We start from the raw sequence: 17,043 nt of genomic DNA on the forward strand, positions 1-17,043 counted from the left end.
TTTCTCTCTTCCTTCCTTCCCTTCTTCTTCCTTTCTCTCTTCCTTCCTTCCTTCCTTCCCTCCCTTCCTCTTTCTTCCTTCCTTCCTTTCTTCCTTCCTTCCTTTCTCTCTTCCTTCCTTCCCTCCCTTCTTCTTCCTTTCTCCCTTCCTTCCTTCCTTCCTTCCTTCCTTCCTTCCTTTCTTTCCTCCCTTCTTCTTCCTTTCTCTCTTCCTTCCTTCCTTCCTTCCTTCCCTCCCTTCCTCTTCCTTCCTTCCTTTCCTCCCTTCTTCTTCCTTTCTTCCTTCCTTCCTTCCCTCCCTTCCTCTTCCTTCCTTCCTTCCCTCCCTTCCTTCCTTCCTTCCTTCCCTCCCTCCCTTCCTCTTTTTTCCTTCCTTCCTTCCCTCCCTCCCTTCCTCTTCCTTCCTTCCTTCCCTCCCTTCCTTCCTTCCTTCCTTCCTTCCCTCCCTCCCTTCCTCTTTTTTCCTTCCTTCCTTCCCTCCCTCCCTTCCTCTTCCTTCCTTCATTCCCTTCCTCTTTCTTCGTTTCTTTCTTCCTTCCTTCTTCCTTCCCTCCCTCTTTCTTCCTTCCTTCCCTCCCTTCCTCTTTCTTCCTTCCTTCCTTCCTTCCTTCCTTCCTTCCTTCCTTCCCTCCCTTCCTTTCTTCCTTCCTTCCTTCCTTTCTTCCTTCCTTCCTTCCTTCCTTCCTTCCTTCCTTCCTTCCCTCCCTTCCTTTCTTCCTTCCTTCCTTCCCTTCCTCTTTCTTCCTTTCTTTCTTCCTTCCTTCCTTCTTCCTTCCCTCCCTCTTTCTTCCTTCCTTCCCTCCCTTCCTCTTTCTTCCTTTCTTTCTTCCTTCCTTCCCCTCCTCTTCCTTTCTTTCTTCCTTTCTTCCTTCCCTCTTTCCTTCCTTCCTTTCTTCCTTTCTTCCTTCCTTCCTTTCTTCCTTCCCTCCCTCTTTCTTCCTTATTTTCTTTTTCTTTCTTCCTTTCTTCCTTCCTTCCTTCCTTTCTTTCTTCCTTTCTTCCTTCCTTCCCTCCCTTTATTCCTTCCTTCCTTTCTTCCTTCCTTCCCTCCCTTCTTCCTTTCTTCCTTTCTTTCTTCCTTTCTTCCTTCCTTCCCTCCCTCCCTTCCTTCCTTCGCTCCTTTCTTTCTTTCTTTCAAAGTAGGCTTCGTACCCAGTGCAGAGCCCAGCGTGGGGCTTGAACTCACAACCCTGAGATCAGGACCTGAGCTGAGATCAAGAGTCCGACACTTAACCAACCAAGCCACAGGAGGTCTGTTTTCTCCTCACAGCCTCATGAGCCTAGGCCTCACCTCCTGGAGGTTCCCTGTTGCCACTGTGCAGCCTTCCTGGGCAAAGACAGGGTCATGGAGGGCCAGGGGACCAAGTCTGTCAGTGACCTACCCCAGGCCCTAGCCTGACGTTGAGGCAGGTGGGTGCTCAGTAAACGCTGAGGACACTGGGGTGTCACGCTGGGTCAGGCCGGATGCCTGCGGAGTCTGTGCGGAAGAGGGCTGGGACTGACCCCTCCCCCTCCGTGCTGTCGTCCTTGTCATGCTAGCTTTAGGTCCTTTATTGGAGCCTCGAGTGACCAGAGAATCCAGCTAAGCCATGGCAGGTGCCCTGACCCACAGCAGCTGCCATAATAAATGTGTGCGAAGCGGCTAAGTTTGTGGTAATACTGTTATGCAGCCATAGAAAATTATGGGGCGCCTGGGGGGCTCGGTCGGAGGAGCCACTGACTTCGGCTCAGGTCATGATCTCACCGTTCGTGAGTTCGAGCCCCGCGTCAGGCTCAGAGCCTGGAGCCTGCTTCGGATTCTGTGTGTGTGTCTCTCTCTCAGCCCCTCCCCTGCCTGCGCTCTCTGTCTCTCCCTCTCTCAAAAATAACATTAAAAAAAAAAAAGAAAAGGAAATTAATACAGGCAGAAGAGCAAACCCAGGAGGCGAGGGAGGAGGCAAGAGGTCTGGACTGGGGGCAGGGAGAGATGTGGAGGTGGCTAAGGGCGCGCGAGTCTGGTGTACTTGGAAGGCCTTGCTGACGAGTGGCTTATGAGGTTAGCACCGGGCTACGGGCGACGTCTCTCTGTGGCGGGCAATGCGCCAGGCATTTCCCGAAAGCGACTTCGCTCAATCCTCACCCTTGCCCTTGGCGGTGAGCTGTCTCTGCTTCACACGCGAGGAAAGTTCAGCCAAAGAACTTGACCAAAGTCACGCTCTTTTTTTTTTTTCTTTTTTTAATATGTATTATTTATTTTTGAGAGAGAGACAGAGAGAGACAGAACGTGGGCGGGGGAGGGGCCGAGAGAGAGAGAGAGAGAGAGAGGGAGACACAGAATCCGAGGCAGGCTCCAGGCTCGGAGCTGTCAGCACAGAGCCCGACGCGGGGCTTGAACTCACGGAGATCATGACCTGAGCTGAAGTCGGACGCTTGACCCACTGAGCCACCCAGGTGCCCCACATTCACGCCTTTAGTATTCAAGTCCCTTCCAAACTGTCAAACTCCTATACATCCCTCAGAGGCCAGCTCAGATGGCCCCTCCGAGAGCCCTGACTCCTTTCTCCAGACAACACTGATCGCTCTACTTAATCCGCTGTGGCTCTGAGAACTTTCTTTCCACCTGATGGCATCCGAGCCCTCCGTGTGTCACATGTGCGGGGCTCGGGAAACATATTGAGTGGAGACAGAGCAATGCTTGAAGGCCCCTCCTTCCCCTTCAGTACCGGCTTCCCCCCGGCCTCTGTTCCCCTGTGGGGGTGCAGGGGGGCGGGGGTGCGGGCCCTCTGAGGTAACAGAGCCCTATGTATAGCGGTCACCATGGCGACTCCAGGGAACAGTGGGGGAGGGGGGCGCTCTGGCACCCAGCCAGTGGTCTTCAGGAGCGGGTCTGCCCTGTGGATCTGCGCTCCTGAACTTCAGCTGACATGAGAGAGAGCGGAGAGGTGAGGCAGGGGGCCTGTGAGGTGGGCCGGGGGTCTCTCGGGACCCAGGATTTCGCCATCCCTCTCTCTATTCAGGGCCGCTCGTGAGGGAAGAGTGCCTGGGCCCAACCGGACCTCCTTCCCCGTCCTCCTCGACTGACGTCTCTTGGGACCTTTCTTTCCAGATCAGAAACCGGCAGTGAGTCCACACTTCTGTTCCAGCCGGTCCAGGCTGCTATGGACTGGGGGTGTCGCTGGGGCAGATAGGACACTGCTGTGGGCACATGGGCGGGGGGAGGACTGGGATGGGGGGTGGGGACGGGAGCAGACGGCTCACTCGAAGGAGGCAGAAGAGGTCGGGCTTGGGTTCGGTCCCACTTGGCTGAGGTCCTATTTCTTTTCTGAGCCTCAGTGTCTCCATCTGGGAAAGAGGGTGAGTTAATACTTTCTCTGAACACCTGCTTCCTTATGAAGACGGATTAATCTACTAAATGTAAGAATGCATAGCAGATGAGCTGTATTAGTTATCCCTTGCTGTGTAACAAATCACCCCAAAACTTAGTGGCTTAAGAACATTTTTTTTACAAACCTTTTTTTTTTAACATTTATTTATTGTTGAGAGACAGAGAGGGACAGAGCACGAGCAGGGGAGGGACAGAGAGAGAGGGAGACACAGAATCCGAAGCGGGCTCCAGGCTCTGAGACGTCAGCACAGAGCCCGATGCGGGGCTCGAACTCACGAGCTGTGAGATCATGACCTGATCATCATGAGCTGTGAGATCAGATGCTTAACGGACTGAGCCACCCAGGCGCCCCAAGAACATTTTTTTTTTTTTTAATCTCACAACTCCTTTGGGTCAGAAATGCAGATGCACTCCCATGGTGGCCATCTCTCAAGGTCATTCACGGTATATAATCAAAGTTCAACTAGAGGAGGACCCCTTTCCAGAGCTACTCATATGGTAGGGTTCCGTTGCTCACGGATTCTTGAACAGGCCTCCCTCAGATCCTTGCCAGGGGGGCCTCTCCTGAGGTTAGCTCACAACGTGGCCGCTGCTTCTGTCAGAGTGAGCGAGCCAAGAGCCTGACGGAGTGTGGACAAGACGGAGTCGCAATCTTCTACGTTCACTCTCCGAGTGGCATCCCATCCACTATTCTATTGGTTAGAAGCGGGTCAACAGGCCCAGCCCACGTGCCAGGGGAGGGATTATACAAGGGTCCCCCGGAGCCATGTGGACTGCCTACCTCAGTGACCCCTCTAGACCCCAATAATATACATGCCTTCTTTTTATTTTTTTTTTAAACTTTTTTTTTTTTTTTAGTGTTTATTTATTTTCAAGACAGAGAGACACAGAGCATGAACGGGGGAGGAGCAGAGAGAAAGGGAGACCCAGAATCGGAAGCAGGCTCCAGGCTCCGAGCCATCAGCCCAGAGCCCGATGCGGGGCTCGAACTCACGGACCGCGAGATCGTGATCTGAGTTGAAGCCGGACGCTTAACCGACTGAGCCACCCAGGCGCCCCCATGCCTTCTTTCTAAAAAAATTTTTTTTTAATGTTTATTTATTTTTGAGACAGAGAGAGACAGAGTGCGAGTGGGGGAGGGGCAGAGACAGAGGGAGACCCAGAATCCGAAACAGGCTCTGGGCTCCGAGCTGTCCGCACAGAGCCCGACGCGTGGGCTCGAACCCACGAACCGCGAGGTCGTGACCTGAGCCGAAGTCGGACGCTTCACCGGCTGAGCCACCCAGGTGTCTTCTGAATTTTGGCATCTTTTGGCACCTGAAGAGGATGAGGTTTTGCAAAACCATCAAGTTCTGCCTCTTTTGTGTTTAACGGTGCTTCCTTCAGTGTTTCTTTCCCCTATGATACTTCGCTGCAAGCAGCAGCAAGAAACCGGGAGGCACCTTCCGAGCCTTTGCTTGGAAATCTCCCTTGCTACCTCTCCTGGTGCATCAGTCACATGTCCTGCTTCCCACCTAACTGTCAAGGACAGTGTCACTAAGTTTCCTTCGCTACCTAACGAGGACACGTCTTCCTCCAGGTTCGAAGAACGCGTTCCTCACATCCTTTCGTACATCCTCCAAGCCCAGGTTTCTACTCATTATCCGTTTAAGGCAATTGAGGCTTTGTCCATCCCGTTCCTCAAACTCTACCCACGCCCCAACCACCGCTTGGTTCCGAAGCCACTCCCACAGTTTTAGGTTATTTGTTACAGCAGCGGCCCATTCTCGGTACCGGAATCCATGCTGGCTATCTATTGCTGCGTGACAAATGACCACAAGGCGTAGTCACTTAAGACTATGTGCTTGACAAAAGTACAAATTTATTCTCTCACAGCTTCTGGGGGTCTGGATCCTGAGTGTGGCCGGGCTGGGGCCTCTGGCTCAGGGTCTCCCACGAGCTATAATGAACGTGTCCGCTGGGCTGTGTTCTCATATGAAGGCTCAACCGGGGAAGGATTCACGGCCATGCTCATTCGGGTGAAGGGTCAGGTGGTTCTTTGAGGACCATTGGACCAAGGGTCTCCATTCCTCATAAGCTGTTGGCCTCTCCCCGGGGCAGCTCAAAACATGGCAGCTGTTTGCGGCAGAACAAGGAAGTCGAGAAGAGCCAGAGAGAGAGTGTGAACAAGACAGAAAACACTAGGGGCACCTGGGTGGCCCAGTCTGTTGAGTGTCCGACTTTGGCTCAGGTCACGATCTCATGGTCTGTGAGTTCAAGCCCCACGTCGGGCTCTGTGCTGGCAGCTTGGAGCCTGGAGCCTGCTTCGGATTCTGTGTCTCCCCCTCTCTCTGCCCTTCTCCCACTTATGCTCTGTCTGTCTGTCTGTCTCTCTCTGTCAAAAATAAATAAACATTAAAAAAAATAAACATTAAAAAAATAAAAGACAGAAGGCATTAATCTAACACCTGCTCTCGGCTCTCCTGTGTTGGCCAAGCCGGTTTCCTTCACTCAGGCTTGAGCGACCGGCTGTTAAAATGGACACGTTGTAGGGAGGCAGATGGTCATCAGGATGGGGGGACCTGGGGCAAGGCACCCCGCAACCAGAGGCCCACTGGGGGCTCCCAGGGGAGCACAGGGTGCTGCAGATCGGGGAGAAGTGAAGGAAAAGGCAGCAAAAGGCAAGAGCGAGGCTCAGGGCCTCCAGGCTCTTTGAGAAACATTTTTGGGGCCCTGGCATTGGATGTGACTGGGCTTTCCAGAGAGGGCAGAGTGGGCAGGGGTCCAGGAGGCAGGCCAGGGGGGATGGGGGGCTCACTGAGTACCAGAGAGCACTGGAAACAGCATGGAGGAGCCCCTGGGTGGGGGCCGGACAGACGACCACGGGCCTTCGTGTTCAGCTCCAGCTCACCCGCCTCTGCAGAGACTGTGTGTCATCTGAGACGACCACATGTGTTTCTTGGTCAACAGGACGAAGCTTGGAATTACTTGTCCCAGAACAAGAGTCCATGGACCTGAGCCGCCGAGCAGGTAGGACAGGCTGGCCTGGGATGAGTTCTGCTCGGGCACCCCGGGGGCAGCAGGGAACAGCCCCTTCTCCCCCTCCCTGGGTCTGGGTCTCTGTCTTGCTTGGGTCTCCAGACCCACGGTGGGGCCCTGACTCCCTCTGCATTCTGTTTGAAGACAGAAATCAAAGGCAGGGGGAGGAATATCGCTGGCGCCTCCCATCCACCCCTCTGCCGTGTCCTGTCTGCAGGGCTGGGGTGGGGGGTGGGGGGCGGTGCGGGGAAGCGTGCGCCCGAGGGCAGGGCTGAGGGACAACCCAGCAGGGGCCCGGCTGGGTGTCCGGAAAGTACATGTAGGTCCTAAGCGAGCCCCGTCCAGGGAGTGGTGTGGCCCAAGGTGGCGAGAAGGGAGTATCCAGGCATGGCGAACAGTGTGGGCAAAAGTCTAGAAGTCAGAGGGCTGGTGCTTTGGTGGAACCTAGAGAAGTCGATATGGCTGGAGAGGCAGAGTGGGGGCCTGACCCCTGCACTGGGGGCTCTGCCCTCAGGACAAGAGGAGGGCTTTCAATGCAGGCGTGACTGGGTCGGGTCAGCTCTGAGAGGGGCCCCATGGTGAGTGGCCTTCCAGTGAGATCGGGGAGGACCCACCTGCTGGAAGCTGTCTCCAAAAATCCAAGGACCCCGGCCTTGCTCAGTCTGGCTCGGATTCCAGCCTCTCCCAGCGAGGTTCTGATGCAGGCGCCGGGAGGGCCCTGGAATCCGCAGATGTGTAAGGAGCGGGGGCGCGATTCTGATCGAGGGCCAAGCTGGAGAAACGAACCACTGACCATTTGACCCTTACTCTGCCCATTTTTCAGCTGAAGGGATGGAAGGCTGGTAGAGTTGCAGTGAGGTTCCTGAAATGCCAGCGACATTCATTCATTCATTCATTCCTTCGTTCGTTTGTTCATTCATTCGTTCATTCATTCATTCCACAAATATGTAGCTCCAAGAGGACAGGGGTTGGCCCTTTAGTTCACTGCTGTGTCCCCAGCGCCTGACCTAGCACCTGACGCTGTCCGTGCTCCCTCGGTGGATGGTTAGTGAATACCGGCTCTCTGAACCAGGGTCCGGCGAGTGAAGCTCTTGTCACCCCAAAGGGCTGGCAGAGGGTGGGCGGGCAGTTCCGCTGTAACTTGCGGATAGATGAGGCAGTCAGGGGCTCATCCTGGGAGAAACGGGGAGCCCTGCCCCTTGAGTCCTGAGCTCAGCATCCTGTGCTCAGCCCCAGGCCCCCCACGGGCAGGAGGAGGGACCGTGGTTGATGAGGTGGGCGCTGAGCGCACCCCATACTCTGCCTCCGCTCTGTTGAGAAGGGTGCCCGTCCCCATCCTCGGCCGTCCCCAGAGGCGCGCCCATTTGTTCGCTGGGGCGGAAGCAGGACTAGATGGAGGGAAGGCCATCTGGTCCGGCCTCAGGAACAGGTTCTCCCTCTGCCTTTTGTGTGGATGACAAAGGAGCAAGAATGGAAGGGCATCTGATTTCACCGGTGGGGGGCAGGAAGGAAGGCAAGCTTTTTCTAAAGGCGCTGCGGCAAACCCCCCCCCCCCCCCCCCCCCCCGCCCTGGCCCCGGGGAAGGGTCTACAGCTCCTCATGGTGGGGGCGAGAGGGGCTTACACAGAGCACCACCACCCCTTGGTGACGGCGCCCCGCGAGAGTGAAATGAAACCCCCAGTGACCGGGGGTCAAAACCCGCTGCTGTCCAGCGGCCTTCTCTGGAAAAGAAGCCTGGAACATTCTGAATGCCCACCCGCGGGGCAGCTGCGAAGTCCTGCCCAGTTAGGTCTGTGTCTGCCACCGTAAGTCAATCCCCGAGGCACAGTGGTGCGTTTTTTACCAGCAAGTTAACAAAGCAACAGGTAGAATCCGATCTCCTTTGTCAACAAAAGCGAAGCAAAACTATCTATCCTTCAGGAGGGCTGGAGGAGCCGTGTAGAATGCTTTGGAGGGAAGCTCCCCAAACGCATTTGCAGCCGTAACCTGGGATTGAAGACTGGGGAGCAGGGGTGAGGCTGAGGCTGTGTGGAGAAAGGGAAAAGCCCAGGGTGGTGAGACGTGTGTGCAGCCTGCGGCGAGGCCAGCCTGGGGTGGGTGTCAGGGAGGATTCTTGGTGAGACAGCATTTGAAGGAACCGAAGGGTAGGGTTTTGACTCCGGGAGAAGGAAGGGCAGGCCTTCCAGGTGGTGGAACCAGCCTGAGGTGGGGGCGCCCACCGAGCTGGGTGGTGGGGTATTACAAGGTGGGGGTGGGGCAGGGGCTGCCGTTTGGTGGGAGCCAGGGGTGGGTGAAGAGAATGCGGGCCGGCGGGCTGGGACTAGAAGTCCGGGCCAGAATGCGTGGCTGCTGGTGGGAGAGCCTGAAATGGCTGGGGTGATGCCACCTGCAGAGTGAAAACAGCAGAAGGAAGTGGGGGTTGGGGGGGCAGCTCTGAATGGGGAGCAAGGACCTGGCCCCTCCAGCTCCATGACTGGGCCAAGCCAAGGAAGCCCTCTGCCAACTTCCTTCTGCCAAGCTGCTGGCTTTCTTCACTGGATCGCTGTGGGGTTCAAAGCCGGGAAGAGAACTAATCAAACGGAGCTAGGTTCACCAAAGCGCGGAGAGGTCAAGGTCACACGCGGCAAGGCCTCAGGGCTGCAGCTCCTGTTGTCAAAACCAGTGTGGGTTGATCCTGTCCCGTGGGAGGCCTGGCCAACGGAGCCACCGTCTTCCTCGGTCTCTCCTGATTTCTCACCTGTGCTTCCGCTGGCTGCTGTGACCGCTCTCTGTCCCCGTCCCTTTGACCGTCCCTTTGACGTGGGCTGGCTAGGTCCGAGGACCCGGAGAGGTCCCGCCGGACCAGCCAAGAGGGCCCTCGGCTCTGCACGGGATGGAAATGAAACGCAAGCCGAGAGGAAGTGAGAGCAGAGTTTGTTGAAGATGCAGAGAGAGATGCAGAGGCAGACAGAATGTCCGGGAGGCTCGGGAGGCTCGGAAAGGAGAGGAGAGGGAGCGTCGTTGCCCCATCGCCGTCTCCCTCCCTGTCCCCCACTCTGCATTTATCTATCTCCTTCCCTCCCTCCCCTCCCTCTCTCCCCCTGTTCAGGTACCACCACTTTGGCCAGGGCCCATCTGAACCACGAGGGAGGCCAGCAGGACACGGACCCTTGGAGAACTGCCTGCAGCCCTGTGGGCACCTCCAAGTTCAAGTACCAGGCCCCAGTCTCCCCACAGCAGAGCCTGTACCAGGGAGGCAGCCCCCTAAGGCAGATCCACTTGGAGGAGATCCGACCTCCACCCCCAACGGCCATCAGTAGGGACTCTCTGTCCTCGGGGTTGGACCCACAGTGTGGGTCTCCGAGGAAGGCAGATTACAGACCCTCCTCGAGGGAGAGCAGGGCTTCTATCCCAGAGGGGGCTCCGCTGTGCCAGGGACTGAAGGAAGGTCCCAACGCGGGAGCCCAGGACCAGGAGAGCAGCGTCATTCCTGACAACATTCGTCACAAGTTTGGGAGCAACATGGTGGACGAGCTGGTCTCTGAGGAGCAGGTATCAGAGCGGGCACAGGAGGCTGAGGGCGGCAGGTGGGTTCAGCATGGAGACTTAGGGGGACCCCCAAGGAGCCCGCCCTCAAGTACAGAGTCTCTACGATAGTATCATTAACGAGTGCTGGCTGTGCACTTGCCTGTTCTGGCCCTTGCGGACTTTTCAGCGTTAAGTCTGGTGTTCGGATTAGAGGCTTTTAACTGGGACCAGTCTCCTGAAGGAGACCGCGTGGAGTGGATGGAGAGCACTGGCTGGGACTCAGAAGATTTGGGCTTGAGCCCTGGCTCCGCCCCTGAATGCTGGGTGACTTTGGACAAGTTAATTCCCCTCTCGGGGCTCCGGTCCCTACATCTGTAAAGGGAGGCAGCTGGACGACATCGGGCTGGCAAACACGTGACACGCATACCACACCGTTCCTATCCTGCACACGGCAGACATCGCTAGTCGATGCCGGCACTGTTCCCCACCTGATAGGTCATTCAGTGGAGTCCCTACTGATCAACTGAAAAGTTGACATAAAACTGCTCTTTCTGGTCAAACGCTAAGAGCTCTCCTGGTCTGGCGTTTTGAGAGATATTTTCTTTTCTTTTTTTAACGTTTATTTTCGAGACAGAGAGAGAGAGAGAGAGACGGAGCATGAGCGGGGGAGGGTCAGAGAAAGAGGGAGACACAGAATCCGAAGCAGGCTCCAGGCTCTCAGCTGTCAGCACAGAGCCCGCCGCGGGGCTCGAACTCACGGACCGTGAGATCATGACCTGAGCCGAAGTCGGACGCTTCACCGACTGAACCACCCAGGCGTCCCTTGAGAGATATTTTTCAAAGCCATCTTCTCGACCCTCACATGGTGCGAGTTATGGCTTCTTTTTTGAACAGATGGTACAAGAGAAGTTCAGAGAGGTGCCGTGAGCCACTTGGGGTCACAATGAGCAAGAGGAGTTACAAGGATCACAAAGGCTGTGGGCCGGGCCCCCCTCTGCTTTGTCATCATAAGGTGTGGTACCCACACCCACCTGCTAGTCTGGGAAGTCACAATCCCAAGCGTCTTGAGGACCTTGCCCCAACCTGAGGTTGGCTCTATGATCACTACTTGTCACTGCCCCTCTCGGCCTCAGAAACGTGTCATTTCGCCCTTTGGTCATCATTGTCCTGGGCCTGAATAGGGACCTGGCTTTTCTGTCTAGCTTTGACACAACACAGATGTCACTGAGCCAGCAAATATCAGAGCTGGAAGCTACTTCAATGACCATCCAGTTTGGCCCCCACCCCCATTTTTTACAAGTAGGGAAACTGAGGCCCAGAGAGGGGCAGAGACTCGCCCGATGTCAGCAGCTGGGTTATGGCAGAACTGGGACTCCCACCCCGGTTTCCTGGTTCCTCAGCCAGTCTGAGCCTCGGTTCCACGCTACAGGAGGGGGCTGGCCCTGATGAAATCTAAGGGGCCACCCAGAGCTGACCTGGGTGATGCCTCGGTTCTGGGGGCTCTGTGGTTCACCAACTATGACAGCAGGGCGAGTCCTGCCCCGAGGCTCGAGTTCCTCATGTATAAAAGGGCAGGAAGAATATTACCTTATGAAGACCTCTCCTGATGGTGTATACATTAGGTGCTCAAAACAAGGAAGAGGCTCTATGATCATTACCGTCTCCGATGCCCCTGTGGCACGTGGGGACGTGTGAGTGGTGGAGGGCCTTCAGGTCTCCCAGTCCCTGGCCCCGGGCCTGGTTGAAGGCTGCAGGGTAGGGGTGGGGTAGGAGGTGGCGAGGGGAGGGTGAGAGGGAGGAGGAGTTGGAGGGGAGCTAGGGGGCTGACGCTGCTTCCCTGGTCTCTTCCTCACTCGCCGCGCAGGCTCAAAGGGCCATCGGTGAAGGCTCTGAGGGCCAGAAGAGGGCCACCTCGTGGCCCAGCAGGACCCAGAGTCCCATGGGAATCAACGCCATCTTCTCAGACTACTATGATCTGGGCTACAAACATGCGGTCCAACTTGTTTCAAGGTCAGGCCAAAGGGCAAGGGTGGAGGTTGCCAGGCATAGTGGCAGGGGTATTCACCTTTGGGGTACTCACCCCTTCCCGGACCCCTATGGGGTCTGAGACCTAGGACTCATTCCCAGGGACACTCATTTCACAGCCACCAAGGGCCCTCTCTGGACCAGGCCCTGTGCCGCGTGCTGGGAATGTCCAGGCTCCAGGCACATCTGTCCTCCCCATGCAGACGACCCATCCCAGTTGGCAAACAGTCCCTCACTCCCTCCGACGCCTCCCGTGTCCTAATCTGGTCACAGTGCCGACAGTATCGGGCTTCCTAGGTTCAAAGCTCAGCTCTGCCACTCCCTGGGTGTGGCCTCAGGCAAGATCCTTCACCTTCTCTCTGCCCCCCACGTTCGAGTTCGGCCTCACTGCCACATATGACCTCTGTCTGGCCTTCTTCTTTCCTCCCTCTGTCACGCCAGGCCCTCTCCAGCGTCCCCAGGGCCTGGCAGACCTCCTCACTTGGCTCTGATCCCCATCACCCAAGGAACCAGACAGCCACTGGAAGCCTTCCTGGCTTTTTCTTTGAGCTGGAGGAGGGGTGGTGCTGGGGGAGGGGAGAGAGAATACAGCTCAGCTTGTCCTCTGCTCCAGATCTCAGGGTCCCTGCCTTCCATTCGTCTCTGTAACAATAATCACCCATCGGCACACACACCCTTGTGGGGTAATGTCCACACAAAGGGAAAAGAATAGTATCAAAAGCCTCCGGGCGCCCATCACCAGCCAGAGAGACACAGCCTTGGCAGGGCTTGTGCTGGAGCCGCTCCCACCAGCTTGCACCAGCTCACAAGAGTCCCTTGTTAAATTTCCCTTAACTGATTGGCATCGCAGTGCTATTTTACTAGTATCTGTACTCTGGAAATTGGCAAGGGCCGTCCGCTTGGGCTTCACCTTCAGCACCAACTCCCGGTGAGCTTTGCCCGTGTGTCCCCTTCGTTTCCACTCACTCTGTCTGCCTTACGCTAGCTGTTTCAGGTTGTGGTTGAACAAGAGCGAGGGAGAGGAGGGGGGCGCCCGGCTGGGCTCGTTCAGTTAAGCGCCCGGCTCTTGATTTCAGCTCAGGTCATGATCTCACGGTTCGTGGGTTCGAGCCCCGCATCGAGCTCTGTGCCGACCGTGAGGAGCCTGCTTGGGATTCTCTCTTTCTGTCCCTCCACCACTCATGCTTTCTCTCTCAAAATAAATAAATAAACTTGAGGGAGAGAGAGAGAGAGAGAGAGAGAGAGGACGTCAGAAAGGCAAAGAGCTGGGTGGGGAAAGCTGCCAGAAAGTCTTTCCTCTTGAGGGGTTGGGAAGCCAGGGGAGGGTCTCAAGCAGGAGAACGGCATGTTTTTGACTTAGGTTGAAGGACCATTCTAGCTGCCGTTGAGAACTGTGGCAGGGTTGCTGGGGCAGAAACAGGGAGACCGGTGAGGAATTGACTATAAAGGTCCAGGTGGGGCAGATGATGGTGGCTTGGTCTAGGGAGCAGGGCTGGGACCCTGCACAACTCGGGAGGCACCATTGTGCAATATGGCGGCCCAGGGAGGCCAGGCTGAACGTCCGCCTGATGTACTAGGTGCCTGGGTATCTGTGCAAGCTAGAGCACGGCGGAATATGTCAATAAATGGATTTGGGGTGTAGAAGGGAGGAATGAAGGTGGATTCCAAGGTTTTTGATCTGAAAAGCTGGGAGGATGGAATTACTATTTCCTGAGAGATAGAGTTCCAGAAAGACTGGGTTGAAGACATCCTACCCCGTGTGAGTCTTAAAGAAAATCTCTTACAGAGTCTTCTAAAATATTTAGTTTTGCTTTTCACACTTGGGTCCCTAATCCCCCTGGAGTTGATTTCTGTTGTCAGTGAGAAGTAGGGATTCCTGCTTAATTCTTCCTTTATGTGGATTACCAACTCTCCCAATACCTTTTACTGAGTAGTCCCGCCTTTCCCCCCCAGTGACCCACAGTGGTTCCACTGGTGTCCACCGAGCTTCCACATGTGCAGGGGTCAGTTTCCAGGCCCTCCGTCCTGCCCACTGTCCAATGTTATGCTTTTAATGACCAAGTATGAGAGGTAGTCCGGTATCTGGTTGGGCAGGTATCAGCCCCCCTCTCCATCACGACTACCAGCATTAAAGCCTTGGCTAGTCTAGGTCCTTGATTCCTCCACAGAGATTTTAGAAGCAGCTTGTCTATTTCTACAAAAAACAAACGAAACAAAAGCCCCTTTGAGATCTTAGCTGGAAGTATGTCGAATCTATAGCCTCAAATTAGGGGCAACCATCTGCTTTATGATAAGGTTCCCCTTCTCTGTGCTGCATTCTAGTTAATTTCCTTGTCTATATCTTCCCGCTGGCCATTTTTTCTTAGCTGCATTTAATCTACTATTTTCCCTGTCCCCTGAATGTGCCTTTAAACATTCAGATGCTAATTTTCAAACTTAGAAGAAGAGAGAACAATGAAATGGCTACATGTCGCACTCAGAACCCAGCTTTGACAATTCTTAACACGTGGCCAATCTTGTTCCATTGTTTCTCCCACCCACCCATCGGCCTGCCCTGCGTTATTTCAAAGCTAATCCCAGACCTCTTGTCATCCACTGAACTTAATTTTCAATTACTATATGTTTCATTTTCTGAGGTCCCATTTGCTTCTTTTCCTAATCTATTCTTTCTGGGTAGTTTCTTATTCTTTGCTTATTCTTTTTGTCTCTCGTGACTTGAAACATTAAATTCATTTGTTGCCCATTCTGTGACCGATCATTTGAATCCTTGCTATCTTTGGGGATTTGGTCCTCTGTTTGGTGTTTCTGCTGACTTTTGATCATGGTAACTTATTTCTTTTGTGTGTGTGTGTGGTTTAACTGTACGCATAGAAATACATTTTCTGAAAAATGGACATATTGATTGCCCCATGCCAGATGCTCCAATGAATCTCCAGTAATGTGATCTTCCCAATCTTGCAAGAAAATGTTATTCCTTTGGATAGAGGAAGAGGCCAAAGCTCTGAGAGGTTAAACACTGGCCTGAAGTCACACTCCATGAATGGCAGAGCTGGTGTTTGAACCCAGGCCCACCTCCTCACACCCCTACCTTCCACAGTCCACCATCCATTGGGGAAACTGACATCCAGGTATGAAACCCTGAGTGCCTGACCTTCGTTGACTTGAGGCTTCTGGGGATTTCTTTATGGGGTTCCACAGGGGCCTCTGAGGAGACGACGAGCCTTATGAAGGCCTCCTACACCCCAGAGGTGATTGAGAAATCAGTGAGGGACATAGATCACTGGCATGGCAGGAAGACGGATGATCTGGGTATGTTCAGGGCTGCGGTGAGGGAGGCGGGTGCTCCCCTACCTGGGCAGGGTGTGTTGGCCCCAAGGTTGGGAGAGAAGCCACAGCAACAGGTAGAGCTCTGGGGCGGGCCTGGAAGAGGCATGGATCACCGCTAGGGCCCCGGGGCACTCCAGAGATCCTCTGGATGATCTGAGCTGGCTCCTTCCCTGCTCTCTGCAGGCCGGTGGCACCAGAAAAATGCTATGAATATGAACTTACAGAAAGCACTGGATGAGAAATACGGAGAGAAGGGCAAAAGCAGAAACTCAAAGTACTAGATACGACCCAGAAGAGGTGCCTTCCACTCCAAGAAATGGCAAAGAATAAAGAAAGGCACCCGTCTGAATGTTCTCTTTGTGATGCCTCCCTTTCATGTTGGGGTGGGGGTTGATGTGAGGTGCTGGAGAGGCCAGCTGAGGGAGGAGAGAAGCCCGGAGGGCCCAAACTCACCCCAGACCTTCCCCTTAGACACGCACCCCTTCCCTCATAATTCCCGGGCAGGATGTGGGAGCCGAGCGGTAGGCACCCATACCCTGTGGGAAGGGCCTCACAGTGGTCCCTGCGGGAACTGAACCTTGGATGCCTTCCCTAGCTGAACCCCAATTACTTCCAGACACCCATTCCTCCCCCAGGAGCCCCTGGACTTGAGAAGAATCAAACATGCCCCTCCTTCAAGGCAGGGGTGGGTTTGATTGGTCTCAGAGTAAGTTTTACCCCTCCCCCTACACACACAAACTGATTGGTTCAGAAATGGGCGTATGACTCAGTTTGGGCCAATGAGAAGCAAGGAGAGGTGGGAGCTCGCGGAGCCCTCTGGGAAATTCTTTTCTCCGCCCGGGAGCCCGGGAGAGCGGAGGGAGCATCTCTCTCTCGTGCCGCCGTGTAGAGGGTGCAAGACGCAGGGCAGACCGCAGCTGGCAGACAGTATGGGAGCGGGGTGGGGGTGGGGGGATCGAAGACTCCGCGGCACAATGTGGGTTGTCCGCGACCTCGCTGAGCTGCCCCATCCCCCTGGCCGGAAGCCGCCGCCTCTGGGCTTCTTATCGTTGGAGCCTGGGCAACTTTGCATTGTTTAAGCCAAAGTCATCCTTAACCAGTCAGGATCCCCGGAGGACCTGGGAATTGGGTTCCCAGGGAAGAGTCCCCCCCCGAGATGGTGTTGCAGGTTAGACAGTCACGTCTACCAGCTGATCCTGAAGTTCTTTTTGTTTTTTGTTTTTTTTTTTTTTTACCTGGTGGGTCCCCAAGCCAGCAGCTCACCCCACCCCGCATGCCACTGACGTGCCCTCTCTACACCTGTCCCACTGGGCCATTACTTGCTGTGTTCCAGACCACCCTCAAACCTAGAGGCTTAAAACGACAAGCCTCATCTGTTTGCTTGGGATTGTGCAGTTTGGCTCATTTCTGCTCCGCGTGGCACCTGCTGTGAGATGGCGGTTTCTCTCACGAGCCTGGGGCCTCAGCAGGGATGGGCGCCGTCGCTGGGGGCCACCCTCCTTGTGGCCAGCTTCGGCTTCCTCTTGACATGGTGACTGCGTTCCAAGCAGCAGCCTTCCAAGAAGACAAGACCCTGATGTGTAAGAGCTTATCGCGTCTTGCACAGGCTTGTTAAGGTCCCTGTGGTCAAAAGGACATAAGGTCCAGCCCAGACTCGTAGTAGGAGACTGTGCAGGAGTATTGGTATAGACAGGAGAGGTTCAGGGGGATTCACCACGATACCAGACTGCCTCAGTGATCGTCATGCTTTGGACGAATGCAAAGCAGATCCCTGCCAGGAGGAGTGGGGCCGCAAAAGGGAGA

General features: G+C 55.1%; 1 protein-coding gene across 1 annotated transcript; it reads left to right on the forward strand.

The window, feature by feature from the left end:
- The first annotated feature begins 2,809 nt into the window (after positions 1-2,809).
- Positions 2,810-15,593, forward strand: TEX33 (testis expressed 33). The gene is given in 7 exon segments (XM_019446799.2): positions 2,810-2,920; positions 6,313-6,372; positions 9,470-9,912; positions 11,753-11,872; positions 11,874-11,898; positions 15,112-15,222; positions 15,424-15,593. Coding segments are annotated over 6 exon segments (819 nt in total). The 5' UTR covers positions 2,810-2,920; positions 6,313-6,350; the 3' UTR covers positions 15,522-15,593.
- Positions 15,594-17,043: the final 1,450 nt, after the last annotated feature.

The sequence above is a fragment of the Panthera pardus genome, unplaced genomic scaffold (genome assembly GCF_024362965.1).
Source record: "Panthera pardus isolate Hobbes unplaced genomic scaffold, ASM2436296v1 HiC_scaffold_6, whole genome shotgun sequence".
Classification (NCBI taxonomy): Eukaryota; Metazoa; Chordata; class Mammalia; order Carnivora; family Felidae; genus Panthera; species Panthera pardus.